Genomic DNA, 24,254 nt, shown 5'->3' with positions numbered 1-24,254 from the left:
CAAATCACCTCATTGTGAAAGAAGTGATCTCCTAAAAGGCTGAACCATATTTTAGATTGACAAAATTTTAATTTTCTAACCCTGATCTTTAATTTAAAGGCAACAAAGAAGCCACAACAGAAAACCTGAATCAAAGTTCTCAGTTCTTAAGCTTCACCCAAACACACTCAGCTCCTCAGCTTGCAAACATTCAAACCAACATACGTGCTGTGCCGCTGCCATTTGAGTCAGTTTATTCTGCATTATGTACAGATCATCCTATTAAAACTCTTTATACAGTATGTACACATTCAAATGAATCAGTATGTTACAGTGTCTGCAGGGGCAACACGTTGAGAATCTGGAAACAGAACAGAGATGCATGTTAAAGAAAAGAACGCAGAAGTAACTGAATGGTTTGCTCTGATTTGAATTCACTGGATCTGGTATGGATCCGTGTGCTGTGTAACATTTTTATGTGGCGAGTGGAACCACCTTTATACGCAAGACAGCTGAATTAAACAAAAAGTGCAGGCAAAGACGTCACCGACAGCAAAACTAGCAAACACAAATCCCAACACTGCCTGTGTCACATCGATCAACCAGGACTGGGTCTGACGTCCTCTTCCTGTCTGATTAAACTTACAAACGCCTGCAGTACGACTATCGCAGCAGTCCTCCTTTAGGGGGGAAAAAGGCAGTGAAATCAAAACAACAAAAAAAAAAACAGTGCTATTGCTTTCTGACACCAAAACAGTCCAGAAGAGTCTTCTGACAGCCCAACTCGACACAGTCAGAAACCTGAGCCTGTGGAGGGCCAAGAGGCAATGAAAGAACCAAAGCAACCGTGTCAGCTCAGAGGTCCACAGCGATATGTCTGAGTCAGGACACGCCCATCAGTTGTCTGGAGGCGGTGACGACGACGCCGTCTCCAGCTTACGAAGGCGGCGGCGCCTCAGCTCAGCGGCGTTCAGCTCCCCGTCCTCGTCCTCCACCGCTGCGTCGTCCAGGTTTTCTTTTCTTTCTGTGTCTGAAGAGGTGGAGGTGGAGTCGGCGGGCTGAACTGTAGCTCCGTTCACTTGATCAGCTGGAAAAAGAAACGTGCCCGATTAGAAAAGAGGCCAATTGTTCCACTAGTGACCTGCTTTCTACATAAACCACCGACAGCATACAGCTAAAACCTGCCTTTTCAGAGGGCTGATGGGAGTAATCATCTACTTACAGATTAATGAATCCTTCTCCGTGCTCGGACTCTCTGAGTTACTGGAGGCCGAAGCAGTCGCTGCCGTTTGGTTTGTCCCGCTGGCTTCTCCAGCACCGCTCTCAGTCCGAGGAGGACTGTGGAGAAAACCAGAAAGTATGCAAGTGAAAATCACATTACATGGAGGAAGCAGCAGACATGAGCAGTGTAGGTGCTTCAGAGAAGCAGTCCCCAAACACCGGGCCGCACAGAGAGAATAAAAATGGTTTATTTTAGAGTTTATTTCTGGTGGAGTCTACAGGGTGTTTTATTTTTCGCTTTGGTTTGTGCTTGTTCCCCACATTTGATGTTAACTGAAATCATCAATCTGCCAAAATTAATAAAAAACAAAATGTCTCTGGAGAGCTGCTTTTAAAAGAGGGAGCGACTGAATGCTGACACAGAAGAAAAAGTAAATAAATATCTAGCAATAACAGGTGATTTTGTTTGTTTAGGCTCATTACTATTTTGACAAGGAATGAGGTGGAGTTACGTGATGATCAGTGTTGGTTTGTCTGTTTGTCTGTCTCTTAGCAACATTATTCAAAAACAGAACGGATTTCAATGAAATTTTCAGGGAAGGTCAGAAATGACACAAGGACCAAGTGATTAGATTTTGGCAGTGATGCAGCTTATAGTCTGGATCCACGGATTTATTAAAGATTTCTGTATCATTGTGAGATAGCAGCACAGTAACCATGACAAGTGAACACTACATCAGCTGCCTGCTGATGATCACATGATTGTGATCCTACTACAAATCCACCTCTGTGGACTTATCAGGACTTATCTGTCTGAAATGATGCAAGGAACAACTGACTAAACTGGGGGTGTTCCGCCTGCTACATATTTAGATCACGTGATTTGGTGTCCGTACATAACGTACACATGCATAACACACGCCTGTGCTCAACGCAAGGCCATTTTTTTATTAAAGATTTCATCTGTTGGAAATGATATGATGGAGCAGCCTTGGCGGAGTACTGCTTTTCTTGTTTGCTATGTGCGTGATGACCGGTTTATAGAAAATTTTCTTGCTTAAATTCAGTCCGAGGTGTAAAAACCGCTGCTGTAGAGGACACTATTAGGTTTGACACATTATCTGTTATAAGACCTGAACTGAGATTAATCCTTGAAAAAATTAAGCTTAATTTCCCAAAGGCTCGCTTACGACAGAGTGGCGACGGTGCTGAGGTAGTGGTGGATGTTCAGCATGGCGGCGTCCAGCAGGGTGTGGATGTTTTGCAGACACTGGAGTCTGGCCTCAAGGCCTCGTCGGCCTTCTGCCTCCAACTCCCTCAGCTCCTCCTCTGACAGACGGGAAAGAGACGGAGGAGGAGGAGGCATCGATGACACTGGAGGAGACAAGAGTAGAAAATAAAACTGACATGTTTGCTAAACAAACGGAATAAAACCTTGCCAAGCCACGAAACGCTTGGGGCGACTGAGAAAATGTATAAATACCAGATATGACATGTCCAGAATAAAGGGTGAAGGCTGTACTGTATCTGCAGCAGTCTATCAAGTACAGAGAGTGGAGAATCTGGCTTCTGTAAACTATCTGAGAGGGAGCTGTTGCTTTAAAGTAGTCGGCGCAGTTTATTAGACTAGATACAATGTTTTACCTTTAATTTGAAATCTAAGTGCCCAATGCACGTTCAACAAAACCCCCCTCTCAAAACAAGAAAAAAAAGTTATTTCAAGGAACTTTTACCTTGAAATAGAACAAGTGAAAAATGACTTGGTAAGATTTCTTGAAATAAGATATGATTTTTAGAATACTGAGATCTGGGAAAACTTATTTCAAGCTTTATTTTACCAGGATAGTCAAGCTTTGGTGTCTTAAACCCTCCTGTTGTCCTCATTTACGGCACCAAAAATATTGTTACCTTGTCTGAAACAAAATCCAAAAATTCAGCAAAAATTTCCCAAATTTATAAAAAAAAAAAAATATGCAAAACCTTCAGGAATAAAATTACATGAAAGTTTTATTCTTTTTTAAAAAAATCTCCAAATTCGGCAAGAAATTTAAAAAAAAAAAAAAAAAAAAAAAAAAAACTTATAAAGATTTTTAAAAAATGAATAAAAAAGTTCCCAAAAAATCCTAAAAATATCTAAAGTGATTCCATATATATATATATATATATATAAGCAACAGTTCTAATATTTTCTTTAAGAACATTCAGAAAAAATGATCCAAAATCCAGGGAATTTGACTGGATTTTAGTTGATTTTTTCTGAATGTTCTTAAAGAAAATATTAGAAGTTTTCCTGATATATATGTAATCATTTTAGATATTTTTAGGATTTTTTAGAAGGTTTTTGTTCATTTTTTGAAAATATTTACAAATTTTACAATCTTTTTATTTTCTAATTTTATTTATTTTTCATGCCAAATTTGGTGATTTTTAAAAAAAATAAAACTTCTAAGAGAAACTTTTAAGGAATTTTCTTCCTGAAGATTTGGGGAATTTTTTCACATTTCTTGTTTTCCACCAAAAAATGTTAAACAATTTCCCCAATTTTTTTTTAAATGTTGAAGTGTTCACTGTGAAAATATATAGATATTTTTTCCACATTTTTCAACTTCAAACCGGGTCAATTTGACCCGCATTATGACACGAGGGTTAAACTTATTTTGAGCTTTCTTGAAAAATTCAACTCAAAAGAAGATAATTTCAAGATCGTTTGACTTAAAGGGATAGTTCGGGATTTTTGACATTAATCTGTATGGCATCCCCGTCAGCAGTGTTGTTCATTCACACAGACTTACTGTCAACAGCGTCCAGTGAGCAGAGATCCTGTCCGGTTTTGGTCCAGACGAAGGTAGTCCGGCAAGTTTGCTGGGGTCACGAAAATAAAGCGTTTTCTTCTCAAACCAATATGTGTTCGAAAGAGTGATATATTTGCATTACAAAACCGTTGTCCACGAAAAAGTCAGACCTCGTAAACGCTTGGCACTATTTTCTCTCCCTTCATGTCACTCCGCGCTGCCTCCAGCTGGCAGCCGCGCAGGTTTCACTTTGTTTACTGCTGGTAAAGTTAACAACAACATATCTGACTATGACAGCGACGATGAATATATTGACTTCAGCATTCAGCCAAGGGGATATCTTTATGAACCCGAATATACTGAAGCCGAAATTCACCAGATGGAGTTAGAACGGGCAGAGAGAGAGAGAGAGAGAGAGAGAGAGAGAGAGAGAGAGAGAGAGAGAGAGAGAGAGAGAGAGAGAGAGAGAGAGAGAGAGAGAGAGAGAGAGAGAGGGTGGACAGAGAAGTGGAACAAGTTAGACACCGGGTGACTGATAAATGGTGGTGTACTTGTTTCAAGTGCGAAATAATGCCGACAGAGGTGGAGTCCTATTGCTGCCACGAATGGGATCTCATCATGCCACAGATGCAAGACCTTTCAATTGATGAGGAGGCCAGCTTGCCAGCTCCTGTCTGCATCACACATCATAATGACTTCCCTGCACTCCTGAATGAGGGTGTGTTGCAGACTTTTTCCACATTCCTAAAATAAACTGGAAGAAGCGTCCCAGGCCAGCTGGACCCGACGGTCAGTTGTCTTCAGAGTAAGTGTTGCCTCCTCAGTTTTTTGGTTGAATTTTATAACTTTATACAGTACAAGTGATCCACTTCTCTGTCCACCCTCTCTCTCTCTCTCTCTCTCTCTCTCTCTCTCTGCCCGTTCTAACTCCATCTGGTGAATTTCAGCTTCAGTATATTCGGGTTCATAAAGATATCCCCTTGGCTGAATGCTGAAGTCAATATATTCATCGTCGCTGTCATAGTCAGACATGTTGTTGTTAACTTTACCAGCAGTAAACAAAGTGAAACCTGCGCGGCTGCCAGCTGGAGGCAGCGCGGAGTGATATGAAGGGAGAGAAAATAGTGCCAAGCGTTTACGAGGTCTGACTTTTTCGTGGACAACGGTTTTGTAATGCAAATATATCACTCTTTCGAACACATATTGGTTTGAGAAGAAAACGCTTTATTTTCGTGACCCCAGCAAACTTGCCAGACTACCTTCGTCTGGACCAAAACCGGACAGGATCTCTGCTCACTGGATGCTGTCGGCAGTAAGTCTGTGTGAATGAACAACACTGCTGACGGGAATGCCATACAGATTCATGTCAAAAATCCCAAACTATCCCTTTAACAAGATATTTAAGATGCTTTGTCTTAAAACAAGTCCCTCCATCTGCTGAAATGTCACTTGTTAAGTGAATTTATCTTAAATCAAGTGGGATGAGACATTTGGACTAAAAATAAGACAAATAAACTTGGTAAGACTTTGTGTTTTTGAAGTGCCACGATATATTTTCAGCTTTACTAAACCTAGTTTCATAGTCAGTCTCATTCTGTGGAACTCAGTGGTCTGGCTGCACCTAATTCATTTCCTTAAAGAGGAAAAACTCTCTGGATGATTTGTATTTCTTTAAACCACATCCCAGTCATCATGGACAGAGCTAGCGAATGATGCTGCTTCCCTTAAAACAGTGACGGGAAATTTTTTGGTCAAACATTTGCATGCAAGGAAGGCAACAACTATCATTAAAATAGATAATTTATTGAAGAAAAACCGAGCAGGGCTGCTCGACTACATGATCCAAGCCTTCGAAAAAACTCTAAGTTTTCTGTGTGCAGTTGCTGCGTGAAGGTTGCTGCTGTTTGTGGCAGGGGAGGGGATTCTGAAAACAGAAACATTGAGACAGTGGAGGGAGAGGAGAACGCTGGCTGCTGGCCTTAGCCGTGGAATTATATATTCAAGCCAGGATGTTTGATTCTTGCGAAGAGCACGTTCACGTAAAGGTGCTGTGTTGGCAACAGACTGTAAAAATGGACAGTTCGAGAGCTGAATATTTCTCACAAGATGAACAAATTTTATTCCTAAACCAATATGAGGGATTTAAAAGTATAAAAGGCTGAGAAAAAAACTGTTGCAGCAGCCAAAGTTGGTAAAGGAAGCTGGGAAAAAAATGTTGCAAGTGAATACGATTATCAATACATCGCTAGATCATTACAGCACGAGGAGATCCAACCATACTTAATATTGTGTAATAAATTAGCCTGTAGTGCTTTATCAGTCTCTGTTTTAAGATTAAAATGCAATATGTACAACTACAGAATGATGAAAGGGCTGTAAAAACTCTTCAGAGACCTCACCGTCTGTGCACTGAGCTCCAAGAGATCTTACATGAGACCTGATTGGTGAGTAGGCGGTGCTTTAATACACTTTCATCTGGTATACAAAACTAAACTGGCTCCAGAGCAGCTTTGGTCTAAATCCTGTACAGCTGTGAGAAACATACCACTGTCTCAAAGTTAAACCTAAAGTTATATTTCAAATTTGAAATCCTGCCTCATACTACAGGTTTCTAAAGTCACTGATATGCTGTCATATGAGCCACTTTGACTCACTGAACATTAAAAACTATCTTAAGTTGTCTCACTTCAAAGGTTTTTAAGATTTATTCAGCATTATTTGTCACTTTTGTCATTGCATTTGACAGAAAAACAATGCGTTGTACGTGCAGACCAGTTATCACCTACATGCAGCGTTATCAACTCTTCAGTAAGGAAAGTAGCTGTTTGCTGTCCGAAAAGGTGCTGAGTGACATCATTGCCTCATTTGCATAATTTGTCCATTTGCATGTAATTGTAATGGACGTTGTAGGAAAGACAAAGTGAGTAAAAAAACACCCTAAACATGTTTAGAACTACAGGCTGTGTGAGTCAAATGCAGTGATTTATATATATTTAGTATGACAGTGAAGAAACATTTACATTTACATCCCGCTCTGTAAGCCAGGATGGATCAGCAGCGGCTTTGTGCGATTCATTTGCCATTTAGACACAGAGTGGTGTGGATCTCCTCTACTCTGACTGAAGCTGGGATTGCTGTGAGGTTTACGTGACCGTCGGTGATGCTTTAGGACAGGGAGAGTCTCACGGCTGAACCTGCTACTCGCTGAGGACAGCAACTGTCACTCCTAACCTGGCCGCCCTCCACTGGCTCCGTTTGTTTTAGAATTGATTTTAAGATTTTACTGATCACTTTTAAAGCTTGCCAAGCTCCATTCATGATCTGTTGACCCCTTATGACTCTGCTCACAGCCCTAGATACTCAGGTGGATCGTTCTAGTCATTCCAAAGTCGAAGCTTAAATCTAAAGGTGATGAGCTTTCTCCATCAAGACCTCGACTTTGAAACGACTTGCCCGAGGAGATGAGGCCTGCAGAGTCAGTAACTGCTTTTAAAATCACTTCTGAAAACTCATTTTTATAAATTTGCTTTCATGTGAAGTTTACTTTTAGCTTTAATTAGTTCTTATTGTTCTATTTTATATTATGTCCTGTTTATTTTAGATGTCCTCTCTTGTTTTATTTCACTTTTAGCTGCCTGGATCTTATTCTGATGTCGTCTCTCTAATTCATTAATTCTCTAATTTCTTGTTTTTTATCTTTAACCCTCCATCTTATTCTTTAATTTTTAAGCTGCCTAGTTTTTTTTTTTGATATGAGCACTAATCTAGCTAATTATTCATTTAATTTACTAGCATTTTTACTATTTATTTTAATTGACTGATCTGATTTGTCTCCTATATCTTGCTTGATTGCCTTATGTTTTGACTGTCAAAGCACCTTGTGATCGCTGTTCTTAAAGGTGCTATATAAATGAAGTTATTATTACCTTTACTATCGTTATTATTGTTATTATTATTATTATTATTACTATTATTATAAGTGCAGAACTATGCGTGCTTTCATGTTAGAATCTCCGAAACACCAGAAAATGTAGGACAATTTGTCGATCGTCACTGTTGAACAAAAAAAAGTCACCAGGAGGATTTGGAAAGTCGCCAGATTTAACAAGAAAGTCACCAAGTTTCAACACTCCCTACGTGGTTTTCCCACTTGCATATAACATTCTGTATTGATGTGATCTTTTCTTTCTGTACCTGTTGTTGCTAACATATAAATGCAACAAGGCATCTTTTGTTAATAGAAAACTGTCATTGCATAAAAACAGCTTAGTTCAAAACAAGCTGCAATAAAGCATTTAGAGATGTACTCAAACTTACCAAAAGGAGGAGGTGGTGGCATCGGCAGCCATGGAGCAGTGGGGAAGGGAGGAGGGGGGAAAGAGAAGGGGAAGCCTGGGAGTGTTGATCCAGGAGCAGCTGCTGCTGATGTAGCAGCATCTGCAGCAGATGATGTGGGCTGGGTGGAGCCTGAAAGAGACCAACGAAACACAAACTGAGCACCTGAGCAAAAGAATGAGAAGCCCTCACAGGGAAGAGAATGAATCAACACAAGCAATCCGCTGTTCTACTCTAAATGTAGGAAATGTAAATGATGCCAACAGTGATTATTGTGCACAGTTAAAGATGTATACGAGGTTTCCTTACCAGCCGTCTGTGTGGCCTCGGTGCCGTTCTGTGGAGCATCAGCAGCACCAGGAGCTGGAGCTGCTGCAGCAGGAGGAGGAGGCACTGCAGGGAAGGGACCCCAGAAGGGGAAGATTCCTGGAGGAAAACCAGGTAACATGCCTGGAGCCACTGGAGAAAAGAGAGAACAAAAGAAATCCTCAACAACCCTGGTTCAGGTTACACCCACACTAGACTAAGTGAAAATGATAGGCAGGGAAGTGCAGGGAACACTGCAAAAACTCAAAGTCTTACCATGTCTGTTTATCTTATTCTTAGTCAAAATATCTCATCCCACTTGATTTAAGAGAAATTAACTTAAAGGGATAGTTCGGGATTTTTGACATGAATCTGTATGGCATCCCCGTCAGCAGTGTTGTTCATTCACACAGACTTACTGCCGACAGTGTCCAGTGAGCAGAGATCCTGTCCGGTTTTGGTCCAGACGAAGGTGGTCTGGCAAGTTTGCTGGGGTCACGAAAATATGATATGAAGGGAGAGAAAATAGTACCAAGCGTTTACGAGGTCTGATTTTTTTGTGGACAACGGTTTTGTAATACAAATATATCACTCTTTCGAACACATATTGGTTTGAGAAGAAAACGCTTTATTTTCGTGACCCCAGCAAACTTGCCGGACTACCTTCGTCTGGACCAAAACCGGACAGGATCTCTGCTCACTGGACGCTGTCGGCAGTAAGTCTGTGTGAATGAACAACACTGCTGACGGGGATGCCATACAGATTAATGTCAAAAATCCCAAACTATCCCTTTAAGTGACATTCCAGCAAGATGGAGGGACTTGTATGAAAATGCATCATAAATATCTTATAAAGTCAAACAATCTTGAAATTATCTTGTTTTAACCCTCGTGTCGTCCTGTGGGTCAAATCAACCCGTTTTAAAGTTTAAAATGTGGAAAAAATATATATTTTCAGTGAAAACTTTTACATTTTCAAAATTTTGGGGGAAATTTTTGAACTTTTTTGGTGGAAAAAAAGAAATGCTAACAAACTGTTTCTTTAAGAACATTCAGGAAAAAAATCAACCAAAATCCAGCAAATTTGACTGGATTTTGGTTGATTTTTCACGAATGTTCTTAAAGAAAATATTAGAAGTTTTCCTGATATATATGTAATCACTTTAGATATTTTAAAAAATATTTTTGAAGATTTTTGTTCATTTTTTGAAAATATTTACAATTTTTAGATTAAAAAAATTAAAAATTATTTCTTGCCAGATTTTAAATTTTTTCAAATAAAACTTTTAAGGGAAACTTATCAGGAATTTTATTCCTGAAGGTTTGGGGACTTTTTGCAGAATTTTGGGATTTTTTTCAGACATGGGAACAATATTTTTTGGTGCTGTAAATGAGGACAACAGGAGGGTGAAAACACCTCAGCTTGACAATCCTGGTAAAATAAAGCTTAAAATAAGTTTTCCAGCTAATCTTAAGATCTTAATATTCTAAATATCAGATCTTATTTCAAGAAATCTTACCAAGACATTTTTCACTTGGTCTACTGGCAGATTTTTTCACTCATTTCAAGGTAAAACTTCTCTGAAATAAGTGAGTTTTTTTCTTGTTTTGAGAGGGGCATTATTTTTCCAGTGTAGTGCCTATGAAGAGGAAATACCAGTAGAAAATAATAAAGATAAACAAGAAATCTAAGTACTGTTGATACAGTAAAGACTGTTCTATATATGAAAACTGTTTTAGCAGAGTTTCAGAAACAATCTTCCTTCATACAAGCATGCCTGAAAACACATTCACATGGCCAGCTGCACACCGGGCATGAAACAGAGGTTGATCAGTTACAGAAAATAACACTTAAGAAGAACAGTGATGATGAAGAGTAAGACCAGAAATTTCTTTGCTTGAACTGAAGACAAGGTGGAACTATTACACAGGAGTACACTGTCAGTAAAAACTACAGATGGAGTCGTAACAAAGAAATTATGGTGACATTTTGAAGCATAGTGACTGATTAAACCCAATCAGGAGGTGAATGTGGCATCATTTTAATTTGGATGAAAAGGCAAAATGTCATGTTAAGCTAAAGGTGCAAAATGCATCCTCTGAGTTTTAAAACTGAAACAGGGTCAGCAGAGTTTCATCCTAAAACACCAGAATAATGTGGACTCAGGACATAAATGCAGTCATGCAGTATAAAACAAAAGCACATTAACGTTAACATAGCATAGTGACCTAATAGAACCAAGTCTTCTGGATTAATTACTGAAAACTAAAGCCACCATCTGAAGTCAAACATGTAACATAATAATCCTGCAGTTTTATGCAAAAAGAAAACAATTTTCTACGCTCAAAGACTGTCTGAATGATTTTTTAAATATTGGAGCCACTAGAAATACTACACACAGCTGGTTCAATCACATCAATGAAAGTGTTCTGTCCTGATAGCAGTGGGTGGAAAAGGCACATTTCAAAAAAACTAAATTTTCCCACTTAAAATGCAGCTTTATTCTCTGAGAAGTCGCATGTTTCCGCTCTAGTTCAGCCTTGTACAAAAGCTGCTTTAAAGCCGAGGGCGCCCACATCAACAGTGTTCTGCACTGTTGGTAATCTGGTAGGAACATGGAGGCTGTAAACGCCCGTGTTCTGGTTTGACTCTCACCGTTAGGAGGCGGGGCTGCGGGGGCGTTGGCGGGCGCCGCAGGGGCAGGGGGCGGAGCCTGAGCTGGAGCTGGAGTCTGGTTGTTATTCGAAGCTCGGAGGACGTCCATGCGACAGGTAGGACAGGTCTGCTGCCTCTGGAACCAGGAGCGCAGACAGCTGTGGGGACGAAAACACGGCGACGAGAAGAACAAACAACCTTTCAACACAACGCATTACCAAAGGTTCCCGTTTCAAGTCCTGTTTAACTCTACTGTTGCCTTCATTTATGGGCACCAAAAAATATTGTTTCCTTGTCTGAAAAAAATCCCCAAATTACTGAAAATTTGCGAAACCTTCAGAAAAAAAATTCCAATAATTCCTGAGAAGTTTCCCTTAAAATGTTTTATTTTAAAAAATGTTTTGAAAAAATTCTGTACGAAATTTCTTGTAAATACATTCAAAAAATGAGTAAAAAGCTTCCAAAAAAATTCTAAAAATATCTAAAGTGATTACATGTTTATCAGTCAAACTTCTAATATTTTCTTTAAGAACATTCACAAAAAAAATCAACCAAAATTCAGCAAATTTCGCTGGATTTTGGTTGATTTTTTGTGAATGTTCTTAAAGAAACATTTTTTTTAACATTTCTTTTTTTACACCAAAAAATGTCAAAAAATTTCTCAAAAATGTTGAAAATGTGGACATCAGAAGTTTCACCATGAAAACATATTTTTATTTCCACATTTTCAAACGCTAAAACGGGACAGTTTTGACACCACAGAACGACACGAGGGTTTTTATTTCAAAAAATGTTTATAAAACAAATTTTGCAAGAAATTTCTTGTCAATATTTTCCAAAAATGAGTAAAAAGCTTAAAAAAAACCTAAAAATAACTGAAGTGATTACATGTGTATCAGTAAAATTTCTAATATTTTCTTTAAGAACATTCACAAAAAAAAAAAAAAAAATCAACCAACATCCAGTGAAATTCGCTTCTTTTTTACACCAAAAAAATGTTCAAAAATGATGAAAATGTTGACATCAGAAGTATCACCCTGAAAATACTTTTTTTTTTTTCCACATTTTCAAACATTAAAATGGGTCAATCTTGACCCGCAGGATGACACGAGGGTTAATTTGCCACACTGGCTGCTTTCTGTTTGACCACATCTGACATCTAATTATTTGTTTTCTCTTGCAGCTTCCAGACTTTCCTGCTGAGTCACACGGTGTAACCACGGGACTTACCTGGAGTGGAAAATGTGATTACAAGGTAGCTTCTTGGCTCCAGTGACCATTTCCTCTCGACAGATGATGCAGACGTTGTCAGAAGCCTGCAGGTCTTCGGGAGTAGCATCAGGGTATCTGGGGAAAAAAAAGCACAAGAGTAGTAAACAATAGCTATTTATGTCAACTTGTAAAGTCTGTCTACATGCATTACATACATTACATTCTCAGTCTCCTGTTTCCTGTCTCCGTGGTAAGTCAATCTCTATAAGCTCTGCTGACAATGCTCATTAACTTTGTTTTTGTGGCTAAACTTCTGGCTTTTGTGGTTGTAAAATATATGTCAAATGCTTTTATGTGAGCATCAGCTTGTTTACAGAATAAAGTACACCCCCTTGTCAGCAAATTTATTAGCTTGAATATAACTTTACCATTAACCTCTGTGGTGCTAGTGTTATTAACAGTTACACACGTGGACAAAATTGTTGGTACCCCTCAGTTAAAGAAGGAAAAACCCACAATTCTCACTGAAATCACTTGAAACTCACAAAAGTAACAATAAATAAAAATTTATTGAAAATTAAATAATCAAAAACAGCCATTACTTTTGAATTGTTGATTAACATAATTATTTAAAAAAAACAAACTAATGAAACAGGCCTGGACAAAAATGATGGTACCTCTATAAAAGATTGAAAACTATTTGACCAGAGTGACATGATTAACTCAGGTGTGTCATTTAATTGACATCACAGGTGTTTCCAAACTCATAATCAGTCAGTCTGCCTATTTAAAGGGAGACAAGTAGTCACCCTGCTGTTTGGTGAAAAGGTGTGTACCACACTGAACATGGACAACAGAAAGCGAAGGAGAGAATTGTCCCAGGACATCTGAAAAAAAATTATAGACAAACATCTTAAAGGTAAAGGCTATAAGACCATCTCTAAACAGCTTGAAGTTCCTGTGACAACAGTGGCTCCTATTATTCAGAAGTTCAAGACCCACGGGACAGTAGCCAACCTCCCTGGACGTGGCCGCAAGAGGAAAATTGATGACAAATTGAAGAGACGGATCGTTGGAATTGTATCCAAAGAGCCCAGAGCAACCTCCAAAGAAATTAAAGGTGAACTCCAAGGCCAAGGTACATCGGTGTCAGATCGCACCATTCGTCGTTGTTTGAGCCAAAGTGGACTTCATGGGAGACGACCAAGGAGGACACCACTGCTGAAAAAAACTCATAAAAAAGCCAGACTGGAATTTGCAAAAATGCATGTTGACAAGCCACAAAGCTTCTGGGAGAATGTCCTTTGGACAGATGAGACCAAACTGGAGCTTTTTGGTAAGGCACATCAACTCTATGTTCATAGACTCAAAAACCAAGCATACGAAGAAAAGAACACTGTCCCTACGGTAAAACATGGAGGAGGCTCAGTAATGTTTTGGGGCTGCTTTGCTGCATCTGGCACAGGGTGTCTTGAAAGTGTGCAAGGTACGATGAAATCTGAAGACTATCAAGGCATTCTGGAGAGAAATGTGCTGCCTAGTGTCAGAAAGCTTGGTCTCAGTCGCAGGTCATGGGTCTTCCAACAGGACAACGATCCAAAACACACAGCCAAAAACACCCAAGAATGGCTGAGAGAAAAGCGTTGGACTATTCTAAAGTGGCCTTCTATGAGCCCAGATCTGAATCCCATTGAACATATGTGGAAGGAGCTGAAACATGCCATTTGGAGAAGACACCCATCAAACCTGAGACAACTGGAGCTGTTTGCTCATGAGGAGTGGGCCAAAATACCTGTTGACAGCTGCAGAACGCTCATTGACAAATACAGAAATCGTTTAATTGCAGTGATTGCCTCAAAAGGTTATGCAACAAAATATTAAGTTATGGGTACCATCATTTTTGTCCAGCCCTATTTCATTAGTTTGTTTTTTTAAATAATTATGTTAATCAACAATTCAAAAGTGATGGCTGATTTTGATTATTTAATTTTCAATAAATTTTTATTTACTGTTACTTTTGTGAGTTTCAAGTGATTTCAGTGAGAATTGTGGGTTTTTCCTTCTTTAACTGAGGGGTACCAACAATTTTGTCCACGTGTGTAGCTGAATACTTTCTTTTATATATATATATATATATATATATATATATATACATATATATATATATATATATATATATATATATATATATATCAGTGTGCGCCAATGACATCGGACCATCGGTCAAATCCGATTTGTGTACCAAAAGTCCGGTAAAACTTACTACATTACCGGTCTCATGTCCGGTGTAATTTTTTTCCTGTAACCCCGGAGTTCCACATAATGCGATCGCGCCGCGCCGCACCGCACCGCGCCGCGCCGCGCAACGGAACGAAGCGCCACTGTCTTGCTCCGAAAGTCAAAGCACACAGCAAGCGCAGCGCAGCGGCGCGCCGTCCGGATGGGGAGGGCTGCTCCTCAGAGAGGCTCTCGTGTGAACAGCGATATCACGCGATAAAAACGCATGATATAAACAGAAAATAAATAAACCACACCTCATTTCGCTTCTATAAGGTCGCTCTGCTTGACCCAGCCACATTGCTCTGTGATTTATAGTACTTCTAGCATGGTTGAGTACATGATTTATGTTTTGATCTCAAATGAGTGCTTTTCTTTATCTGATAGTTAATTTTGTATGGTTTATTCTATATAAAAAGGGTAATTTCTCTTGGCCCATGGCGTCGTGTTGTATCTGGGACATAATTAATAAAGTAGTAAATTTGTATAACAATTATTAAAATTAAATTAGACATCAACTTTTGGTACATTTGTGCATAAAATATTCGGTCCAGTAAAAACTGTTTCGGTCCAGTAAAAAATTACTGTTTACTGGTCCACGGTCCAGTAATAAATTGTGCCCATTCGCGCAGACTGATTTACACACATATATATATATATATATATATATATATATATATGTAAGTAATACCTGGAGTTTTACCACAAATGCAACGGCGAGAGAAATAACATCAGTGTGTTTTACCAGTGCCCTGCTTCTGCAAGTTTGGTGCCAAAGAGTGAATGCTCTGAGCTTGATTATTCACACATTATTCACATGTAGCGGTTATATTCCAGACCCCCCTGCGATAGACGAAAATCCACGAAGTTGCGACCATATTTATTAAATAGTTACGTATATTGTAATGTCTTATAAACCCTCAGCGATTAGACGTCTATGCTAGGCATTTCATTTCGATTAAATATTGTTTGAATATGTTTTAATTATTGTTTTTTTTAATATTTTTTAAATATTGTTTTTGTTTTTTTAGGCTACAAAATGCGTATTTTGCTGCAAAAATAATAAAAATAATGTCGCCATGGCAGAGCTAGTTGCTGTGACTGAATTGTTGTGCTGCAATGCACCATGGGAGTTCAGGGTGTTCTGGGTTCAAATATCATCACTGTGGTTTTTGTTAGCGTTTCTGTGTTATTAGTGTCCATGTTTTATTTTGTTTTGGTGGTGTAGTCAGCCTAGACAGTTTGGTGAAGTGTTTTGTTGTCAGGACTGTGAGTGTGAAGTGTGTTTGATCACCTCCTGACCCCGCTCAAGTTACTGTGTGACGGCATGTAGTACGTCTTCCTAAGACATTTTCAAAACATTAACAGTAATTCCCAACAACACTAACATTCAGTAAATCAAGACTGTAGCCCTTTATGGGTTTATCACGTTTGTCAAAGCAAATCAGGCAGACGTTTATAAATTAAAGGGAAAGTCTGCTGTGAGAAAAAGAAAGGGTGCAAACAAATAAAAAGCAGAAGTTTACTCACAGTGTATTCATGTTACGGATAGCTCTTCTCGACATAATAGCATCCGTTACAGCTTTCTTGAACTGCCTGGGAGGACGAGGAAGCAAAAAAACCCCAACATATCTTAAATTTACATTCAAAAAATTCAGCAATGCAAAAAATAATCTGGCTTGGTCCAGCATTATAAAGTACTGAAATATGGCTTATAACATCAAACATAATATTAATGCTTCCTGGTTTCTTCTGCTGTCAAATTACTTTAGATAAAGAACCACATACTCAGAAGGGGATTGGCTTGTATATAATTGTAAGTGTTATACCAACAACAAATAGTATCCTCACAGAAAATACAATAAAAATACTACATATATCATTTCAATTAGAACACATATGATCTACAGGAATACTTTCCATACTGGTCAAATAATTAAATTATTAAGTATGAGATGTACACGTTTCTTTTTGTTAATGAATTTTGGGAATTTAAGTGGCTTTTTTCCCCTCAAAATTTGTGTCATCTTCAAGAAAACACTCAGAAGTGTGTGTAAAACCCAGACACAAAGGAAGAAAACAAAAAGATTACAAATCTTCTGACATTCACACAAACACTGAAGCAATAAATCTGCTCACCTCATGGCCAGATACATGGGTCGGATGGCGAACAGGGGGAAGGTGTGGACTTTTATCATAATGGTCATGAAGGCAATGTACAAGAGCACTTTGACGAAACCTGTTAACACATGGGTTAATATGTCAGTATGGCTGCCACCATTCTGTCTCTAACTATAAAGGAAAAAAGCAGAAAAATAATGAGAACAGCACCTGTGAAGAGCTCAGTGTAGAGCATGTAGACGGCCTTGTTGTCCCAGGGATTCTCACTCTGCAGGTCAACAGTGTGCAAAACATACTTGATGAAGGTTGTCAACACCATGGTCAGCAGGATGGCATACTGAGAGAGACGAAAAATGAAAACATATGCATGTATCAGAGGTCATTTCTATCGTGTGCAGGCACAGGAATAAAGTATGAGCAGGAGTCAGGCTGTGGCTCATCGTGAAGCAAACTGGGGGAATAAAATATTGAAATCAGTAGCTGCTCTCCTGTCTATGACCTTAATAGACTTGCAAAGTGACTCACTGCAGAACAGATACAGGGTTGATCTGCTATTGCACTGACCTTGAAGATAAACATATTGTCTTAAATGTTTACTATCAGAATGATTTTTTTTCATTTTATCAGGCTGTTTACTAAAGAATTAGACCAATCACTGGATCTGATAGTCAGCATTTTACCAAATATCAGCATATTTAAAAAACAAAAAAATAATGGCCCTCTGTGGTCATGAACAATGCCCCGCCCACAGCTCTATCTGATTGGCTACACGCCGTAAGTCAACACTGACATCACTACATAGGTTTATCAACACGGAAGGATAAATGTGGAAATGTTCACTTTTAATTCAACATAAATAAAACACAATAAGCAAAGAAGTTTTGTTTTGGGCATGTTCTCTAATTCTGAATTTTGACATTTAGATTGAAAATTTTACTACAAAATGCACACTACAAGTCCGAAGTTTGGACACACCTTCTCATTTGTGGCTTTATTGTAATATGTTATACATTGTAGATTAAAACTGAAGACATCAACACTATAAAAGAATACATATGGAATTATGTTGTAAACAAAACAGTTGTTCTTCTCCAGTATTAATCTACAATGTAGAAAATAATACAAATAAATAAAAAGCTTTGAATGAGAAAGTGTGTCCAAACTTTGACTAGCAGTGTATGTCGCCTCCAGTTATTAGTCAACGGCCTCCTTTGATTACCTATAATCAATATAGTCCTTGAAAAGTTGACCCCACCTTGATGATACCTGCAGTCTATCCAGGAAACACCGTGACCACAAACAAGATGATTCTCATCAAAAGCTAAGGGAAAGTGAAACTTTGAAAACTTACTTGCAAAACAGAATAATGAAAGAGAACTTTGAATTTGCTTGGGTTTTTCTGTATAACTTTTCACTTCCTATGTGATGAAATGTGTTACTTTTTGTAATATATAAATAAAACCAAACTGAATTCAGTAAAATGTTGGGCTGCTTGTACTTGCACTTAACTGTGAAATAAATGGATGCAGGGGTTTAAAATCCATCTGTATGCTGAACTAAGACCTGATTGCTGAGTCATAATGAACATAGACTGGGCTGAGCTGCAGGTAAACCTTCTGTTTGAAACCACCGACACAGGACTATCAGAGCAGCTCAACCTAAACTGGGAGGACTTGAAGTGTCTGGCAGATTTCCAAATAACAAATAATAATAGTAAATACATCACTGTTTTCACTATCTGTGGTGTTACTGTGATCGACACCATGATCTGCAGTGTTTCCTCACTTTTCATATTTCTATATTGCTGCACAATTAGTCAATATAAGCAATATAGCAAGTGATGATTACTATCAACATCTGAGAAATCTGAGGACTCGATGCAACACTGATCATAATTTACTTTCAGCAATAAATCAACCTGCTTTTAGTTTCATTTTCACTAAAAGAAAACCTAATTTTGACAGAACAAGAGTACAGTACTTCAATCACATCTTATCATATTCATCTGATATTTTGTATCCTTTCAACCTACTAAAGTATTAATCTTTCAAATACAGAGTATTAGATTATAGTAAAACTACTCATTTGACAACACATATGATTATTTGTTTCTGTGATTTGTACATTTCTGGAAATTGACAGCAAAATGAATAAATATTGAAGAGATCTGAGCTGGTTAAATCTGTCCTTATATTTGACTTTGGAACATAAACCTCAGTTACATCAGTGGTTTAAGTGAAACCACAGAAAAACTTCTGCCTTCTTGAGCTCAGTGGGTTTCTACAGAACACAGCAGATAGGATGAGAATACGACACAGGTGCAATTTAAACTGCAGCTTCTGTGAACACAGTAATGGGTTTTAAGTAAACCACGTGATTCTGACCCAGAAAATACAAGCTGAAAGTCAAAGTCAGAATGGGGGGAAAAAAGAAACAAAAACCTCAATCAGTCTGATTTAAATGACCTAAGATGAGCTGTTTGTTTACCGTTAAAAACACAGAGCTCAAATATAACTGTAAGACAAACCTCAAATCCAAAAACAAGCTGGACTGAAGCTCCTCTGGTAATAATGCTATGGCAGGCATGGTTGACGAACAGGAAGTCCATGGCAGCCAGCAGTCCCATGAGAGCTGCAGAAAGTAAGGAATTACATATCAGTGCTTTCCTATTGGATGGATTACATTTATCCAGTGAGGGTTTGCATGCAGATGATTTCTAGAAATTAAGAAAAAGGACAGCTTATAACTTCTGTAAATCATACTTGGAAATGTCCAGACCACCTTGACAGAGCAACCAGCCGTCCAGAATGTAATGACAGTAGTTTGTATTGAACTGAATAGGGCTATGGCTGACAAAGTGAATGAAACAGAACATATTCTGTTGCAGTATTAAGATTGTGCTGTGGTCTGTTAGTATTAATCATTCTGATGTTCTGGGTTTGCATTAAACTGCACCTGGCCTCATGTGAAAACAGACATGTTTGCATACAGTTTCACTTAAGACTTGCTTAATTCAAGAGAAGTGAAGTGAAGAAGTGAAAAAGAAAAGTGAGAAATGTAAGCACAGCATCGCGGGAAGAGTGCTATCTGACCGGGCTGATAAGGCGTACTTACATAATACTCTCAAGTGAAAAACCCATGATATGTTTGGACTCCGTTCCATCTGAGCAGAAAAGTAGGAAAAACAAACATTAAACTACATAAAGCCACATTTTTCTTTTTAATACCTCAATGCTGAAATTCTGAATGATCACTGTATGAATGGCTGCCATGTCTAGGAGCCCAGAAACCTGTGAAATGCTGCATTCTGCTTGATATTTGGATTATAACAGCTGCACAGTAAAAGTAGTTTGGTAAAACTTTCAGTGCTTACAAGACAGAATTCAGCCAAGACACACTTCTCACAAATGGTTTTAGTGGTTTTATGAGTATGAATTCCAAGATAACTTACAATGACATCTACAATATATTACTGTATCTATAGAAGGAAAAATGTCCCTAAAAACACAAAAGGCAGAAATTCCGTATTTATTCCCTGCATTGTGGTGTCAAAATGTGTGTATATTTTCATCATTATTCAACTTTAATCATGAGTTAGTTCAATTAATTAGCCATTTCCCCCTTGTGATGTTCTATTTTACTGCAAGTTAGTAAACTTCTACCAACATTTACCCTCATTAATTTAATAAACGCAACCCCCATTAGTTGTGATGTGGCGACTCTGGTAGGTCAAGTTAGAGTCGTTTAGAGCGCCTGAATGTTTTAATAAAAATAACAGTACATAGCCCAAGTTTAACATAATTTACCATGTGAGGAAATGATGGAATATGTTGCTAAATAAATATCTTATCCAATCACTCTTTCACAGCACAGGGAAGGCCTTTTGCATTCAATTTGTGACTTAATTAAAACTCTACTTAACTTTGGCATACACCATTAACCACACACCTTCCTGTCTGCCTAAGCAACATGCTGAATAAGGACCCAGTGCAGTAAGTGTAACATGTAGGATGAGGAAGCATTTCCTCGCTCATTACTCACAAAGTCCACCCGGTCCTCAGCCAGCCAGTGGAAGCACTTAAGGAAGAGCAGGAGGGTGAAGAGGGCAACAAAGCGAGGGGAGAAATCATCCCTGAATACAGTGAAAGCCAGGCACGTCTCGGTCACCGCATACCAGGAGCGTTCGATGAGATGCTGATGTAAATGAGAAAAGGCACATGAATGCACAAGAAAGAAAAGGCTGCTCTTTTCATGTACAGTACAACTATAACTACGCATTAAATACTAAATCTAACATGCTATGATATATTAAGTGGGTAATAACAGAAAGAGCTCTACCTCCATTTCTGCAGCCCTTAGCTGCCCAAAAAACACCTTCCTCATGAACTTTCCCAGCAGAAACACCAACACAAACGCCTGAATGTACAACACCTGATACCAGAAACAAAACACAAACCAAAAGCTGATTCAATGTCACTATTATTCTTATGTTTAAATACAAAATTGCAAGTGAAATGTTCAAACAATTTAAACCAAACAATCAATGTCTGACTTGAAGTTCTTCCCTGCTCTTACCGCCATGCTGGGGCTGCTCTTGGTGAGGTAGACCACCGTCGGGTAGAACTGGTGTTTGAGGAAGTAAGCGTGCGCCACCACAGCTCCAGTCAATGCCAGACTGGTGGCAGTCACCAAAGCTGCTCGCACCATTTTGGACTCAGCTACAGATACTGCAAACAGGGAAACAGACAATACAGAAAATGAGCAATATGTGAAAGCAACATGCAAATACAGGAGAGCATTTTTCTGGAAAGTGATCACTGTGGTCAGATACTTTAATGCAATGTTTATTACACTACATTTGTAAAATTCATTTTAATTCTGTACACTGTGTGGACACTACATGGTCAGAAAAATTTGGTAGTCTGTCAGTAATTCATAATTAAATGTCTGCTCAGCAAACTATATGTGATCACTGAAAAAAACAAAACAAAACACACATCTTTCCTCTGCGACCTCCAGACTAACGCCAGTAAGCCAAATCCTTTTGGAAGTTAAACCAAAATAATCAGATGTATATAATTATGATATATGAGGGATTATGAAGCATTATGATTTACAGTGCTTCCGTATATTTTTTAACTGTTTGTTGTAGGGTTGATACTGCCATTATCTCCCTCACTCAAGTACCACAAACTGCAGAAAGGCAAACCCTTAACACGTTGAATAAAACATTTCATGGTTATCAGCTGTTTTGCTACTCAGCTGCAACACAGTGACAAAAAAAAATCTATTTTGCACTAATCATGGATGTTCACCATACATCCTAATTTAAGAAACTGGTAATTGCAAACAGCAATTATCACTAATAAATTAAAATAAAAAGTTGGTAAACAACAAACTGTTACACTCTCTACATGAGTGTCGCCAAATCCACAGTGCTGTTGTCTCAGAATTTGCCAAAATAAAGTACTGTGTATATACATACATACAATATCATTTAATTATTAATCTCCATGTACTTCTTATTGTGATGTGTAACAGAATCTCAGCTGGATTAAGCAGTATCTGTGAAAACTGTACATATCACAGTCACAATTGTTGGAAATGTGATTGATCAGTCAAAGCCCAAACTTACACTGCAAGAAGCATAAAATTATATATCCATTTGTCAAACAACACTGATCATATTTGGACTGAACAAGTGGAAATCTCACTAAAGCAAAGTAAAATTTTCAAGACTCAAATAATTTGCCCCAGTAGAGGAAATCCAGGTACAGCTGCTAGTGGCCAACTGTGAGAGAGGCAGCATCCTGTTTAGTCTTGTCAGGTGCTTTAAATACATGGCAGTTTAAGGATTTCCTCCGGGTTGCTACAGAAACCACACCAGGTCTCCAGGACATGTGGTTGGTTTCAGTGAGATCTGATGGTGAAACAGACGTGTCAATGTGCCAGGATCCCACATATCAATCCTGACAAAGGACCCTCTTAAAATTAAATTCTGACTAACAATTTTGAGGAACCATTCAGTGGTGGGATGAAGCTACAAGTTTTGTTATGCAAAAATCTGTGTCCACATTTGCATCAGTAACCGATCCATTATGGACCACAACCAGTTCCAACAACTCTCCAACGCATCTACACTATATAGTGAAACACGTTAGCATTGAGTATTGAGAAAGAAAACTTGATGCACTGATTTATATAATAATACAGTCCAAGTGTTCAAAAGTAATTTATATAATTTCATCTCCTCTGGCAGAGTTGCTAAGGTGTAAAGTGAACTAGACTAGCATTGTGTGCACTAGCTAACTTATCGCTTTACTCCCTCCTTTGCTACGTTTCTCAGATTAAAAGCAGATACACTAGATGATGTCTCATTTTTGTGTATGATAAGGAACAGATTTCCAAGTAACCATTTTCCTTCTTGGAAAACGAAGCTTTTTTTTCAGCTTTTTGCTCTTGTGACTAACTTATTAGCTTAACCCCTCAAGTGCTAATATGTTTGAAATTAAGTCACAAATATCCAACACCCTTGTGAGAGCATTCTCCGAAACTGTAAAGCTTAACATTGCAAATAAAAGCTAATTGCACACGACTCAAACAGATGACTGAGGATTCGTCAATATTAGTAACGTGAATAAGCCTATACACTACCTGTCAGGTTAGTTAGCTGGAGTTAGCTAGCGTTAGCTTAGCTAGCAGGTACGGTTCCAGCTGTCACTCCTCTGCGGGACTAACCGCCTCGATGTCTGCAAAAGACTTGCTCCTCGGCTCGTTTGACGGATGCCTCCTTGCCTGATAAAATCTGTATGTTCTCCCAAGCTACTCCATTTCGTTCGTTTTACAGCAGCTTCTCTGTAAAATTTATTATCTTCGCCCTGTTCGTCTGTCGACGTGTTTATCTTTGGCTTGCTCCCTGGGAGCCACCTCACATCCGGTTGTTACGGTAACTTAGAGCAACAGAACTTTATGTATCACCGACATGCTGCCGGTTTTATGTCAGATAGTTGGCGTTAAAAGCAGCTAAACAGAAACTTAGAATGAAACATTTAGCTAGAAGTTAATATCAGAGTCTAGTCCCTGATAAATAAAAGTAGTTCCTTATGTTTTTTTAACACTCTATGGTTGCACTGTATTAATGACGCGCCTTTTATGAGGTTTACGGTAAATAGTAACGTGGACCAATAGGAAGTTGTGTGGCTGCTTGATCCATCACTTTCTTCTGTGATTAGGTGTTAGGTTGTACTGGTAACTTTAGTTCCCATATTGTGCTCTATTTTTTTTAGCACATTGATGAAAGTTGCATCACGCCATCAAAGTCAGTCTTTCATTTTCTCAGCTTAAAATACTGCAAA

The 24,254-nt window shown here is 38.5% G+C and overlaps 1 protein-coding gene across 1 annotated transcript; it reads right to left on the bottom strand.

Moving 5' to 3' along the window:
• Positions 1 to 216: 216 nt before the first annotated feature.
• Positions 217 to 23,827, bottom strand: syvn1 (synovial apoptosis inhibitor 1, synoviolin). Its single transcript, XM_022220242.2, has 16 exons — positions 23,554 to 23,827; positions 21,475 to 21,626; positions 21,238 to 21,330; positions 20,941 to 21,093; positions 20,014 to 20,062; positions 19,427 to 19,530; positions 17,110 to 17,236; positions 16,918 to 17,017; positions 16,309 to 16,374; positions 12,520 to 12,636; positions 11,290 to 11,447; positions 8,637 to 8,786; positions 8,310 to 8,459; positions 2,391 to 2,574; positions 1,202 to 1,317; positions 217 to 1,066 (listed from the first exon to the last, which is right to left on the bottom strand). Exons 2-16 carry the CDS (start codon positions 21,604 to 21,606, stop codon positions 876 to 878), a joined length of 1,890 nt encoding a protein of 629 aa, XP_022075934.1. The 5' UTR covers positions 21,607 to 21,626; positions 23,554 to 23,827; the 3' UTR covers positions 217 to 875.
• Between the last annotated feature and the right edge of the window lie 427 nt (positions 23,828 to 24,254).

This window comes from Acanthochromis polyacanthus, chromosome 10, assembly GCF_021347895.1.
Source record: "Acanthochromis polyacanthus isolate Apoly-LR-REF ecotype Palm Island chromosome 10, KAUST_Apoly_ChrSc, whole genome shotgun sequence".
NCBI lineage: Eukaryota > Metazoa > Chordata > Actinopteri > Pomacentridae > Acanthochromis > Acanthochromis polyacanthus.
Note: the sequence above shows the minus strand (reverse complement) of the source record. Positions and strands in the feature narration are given on the sequence as shown.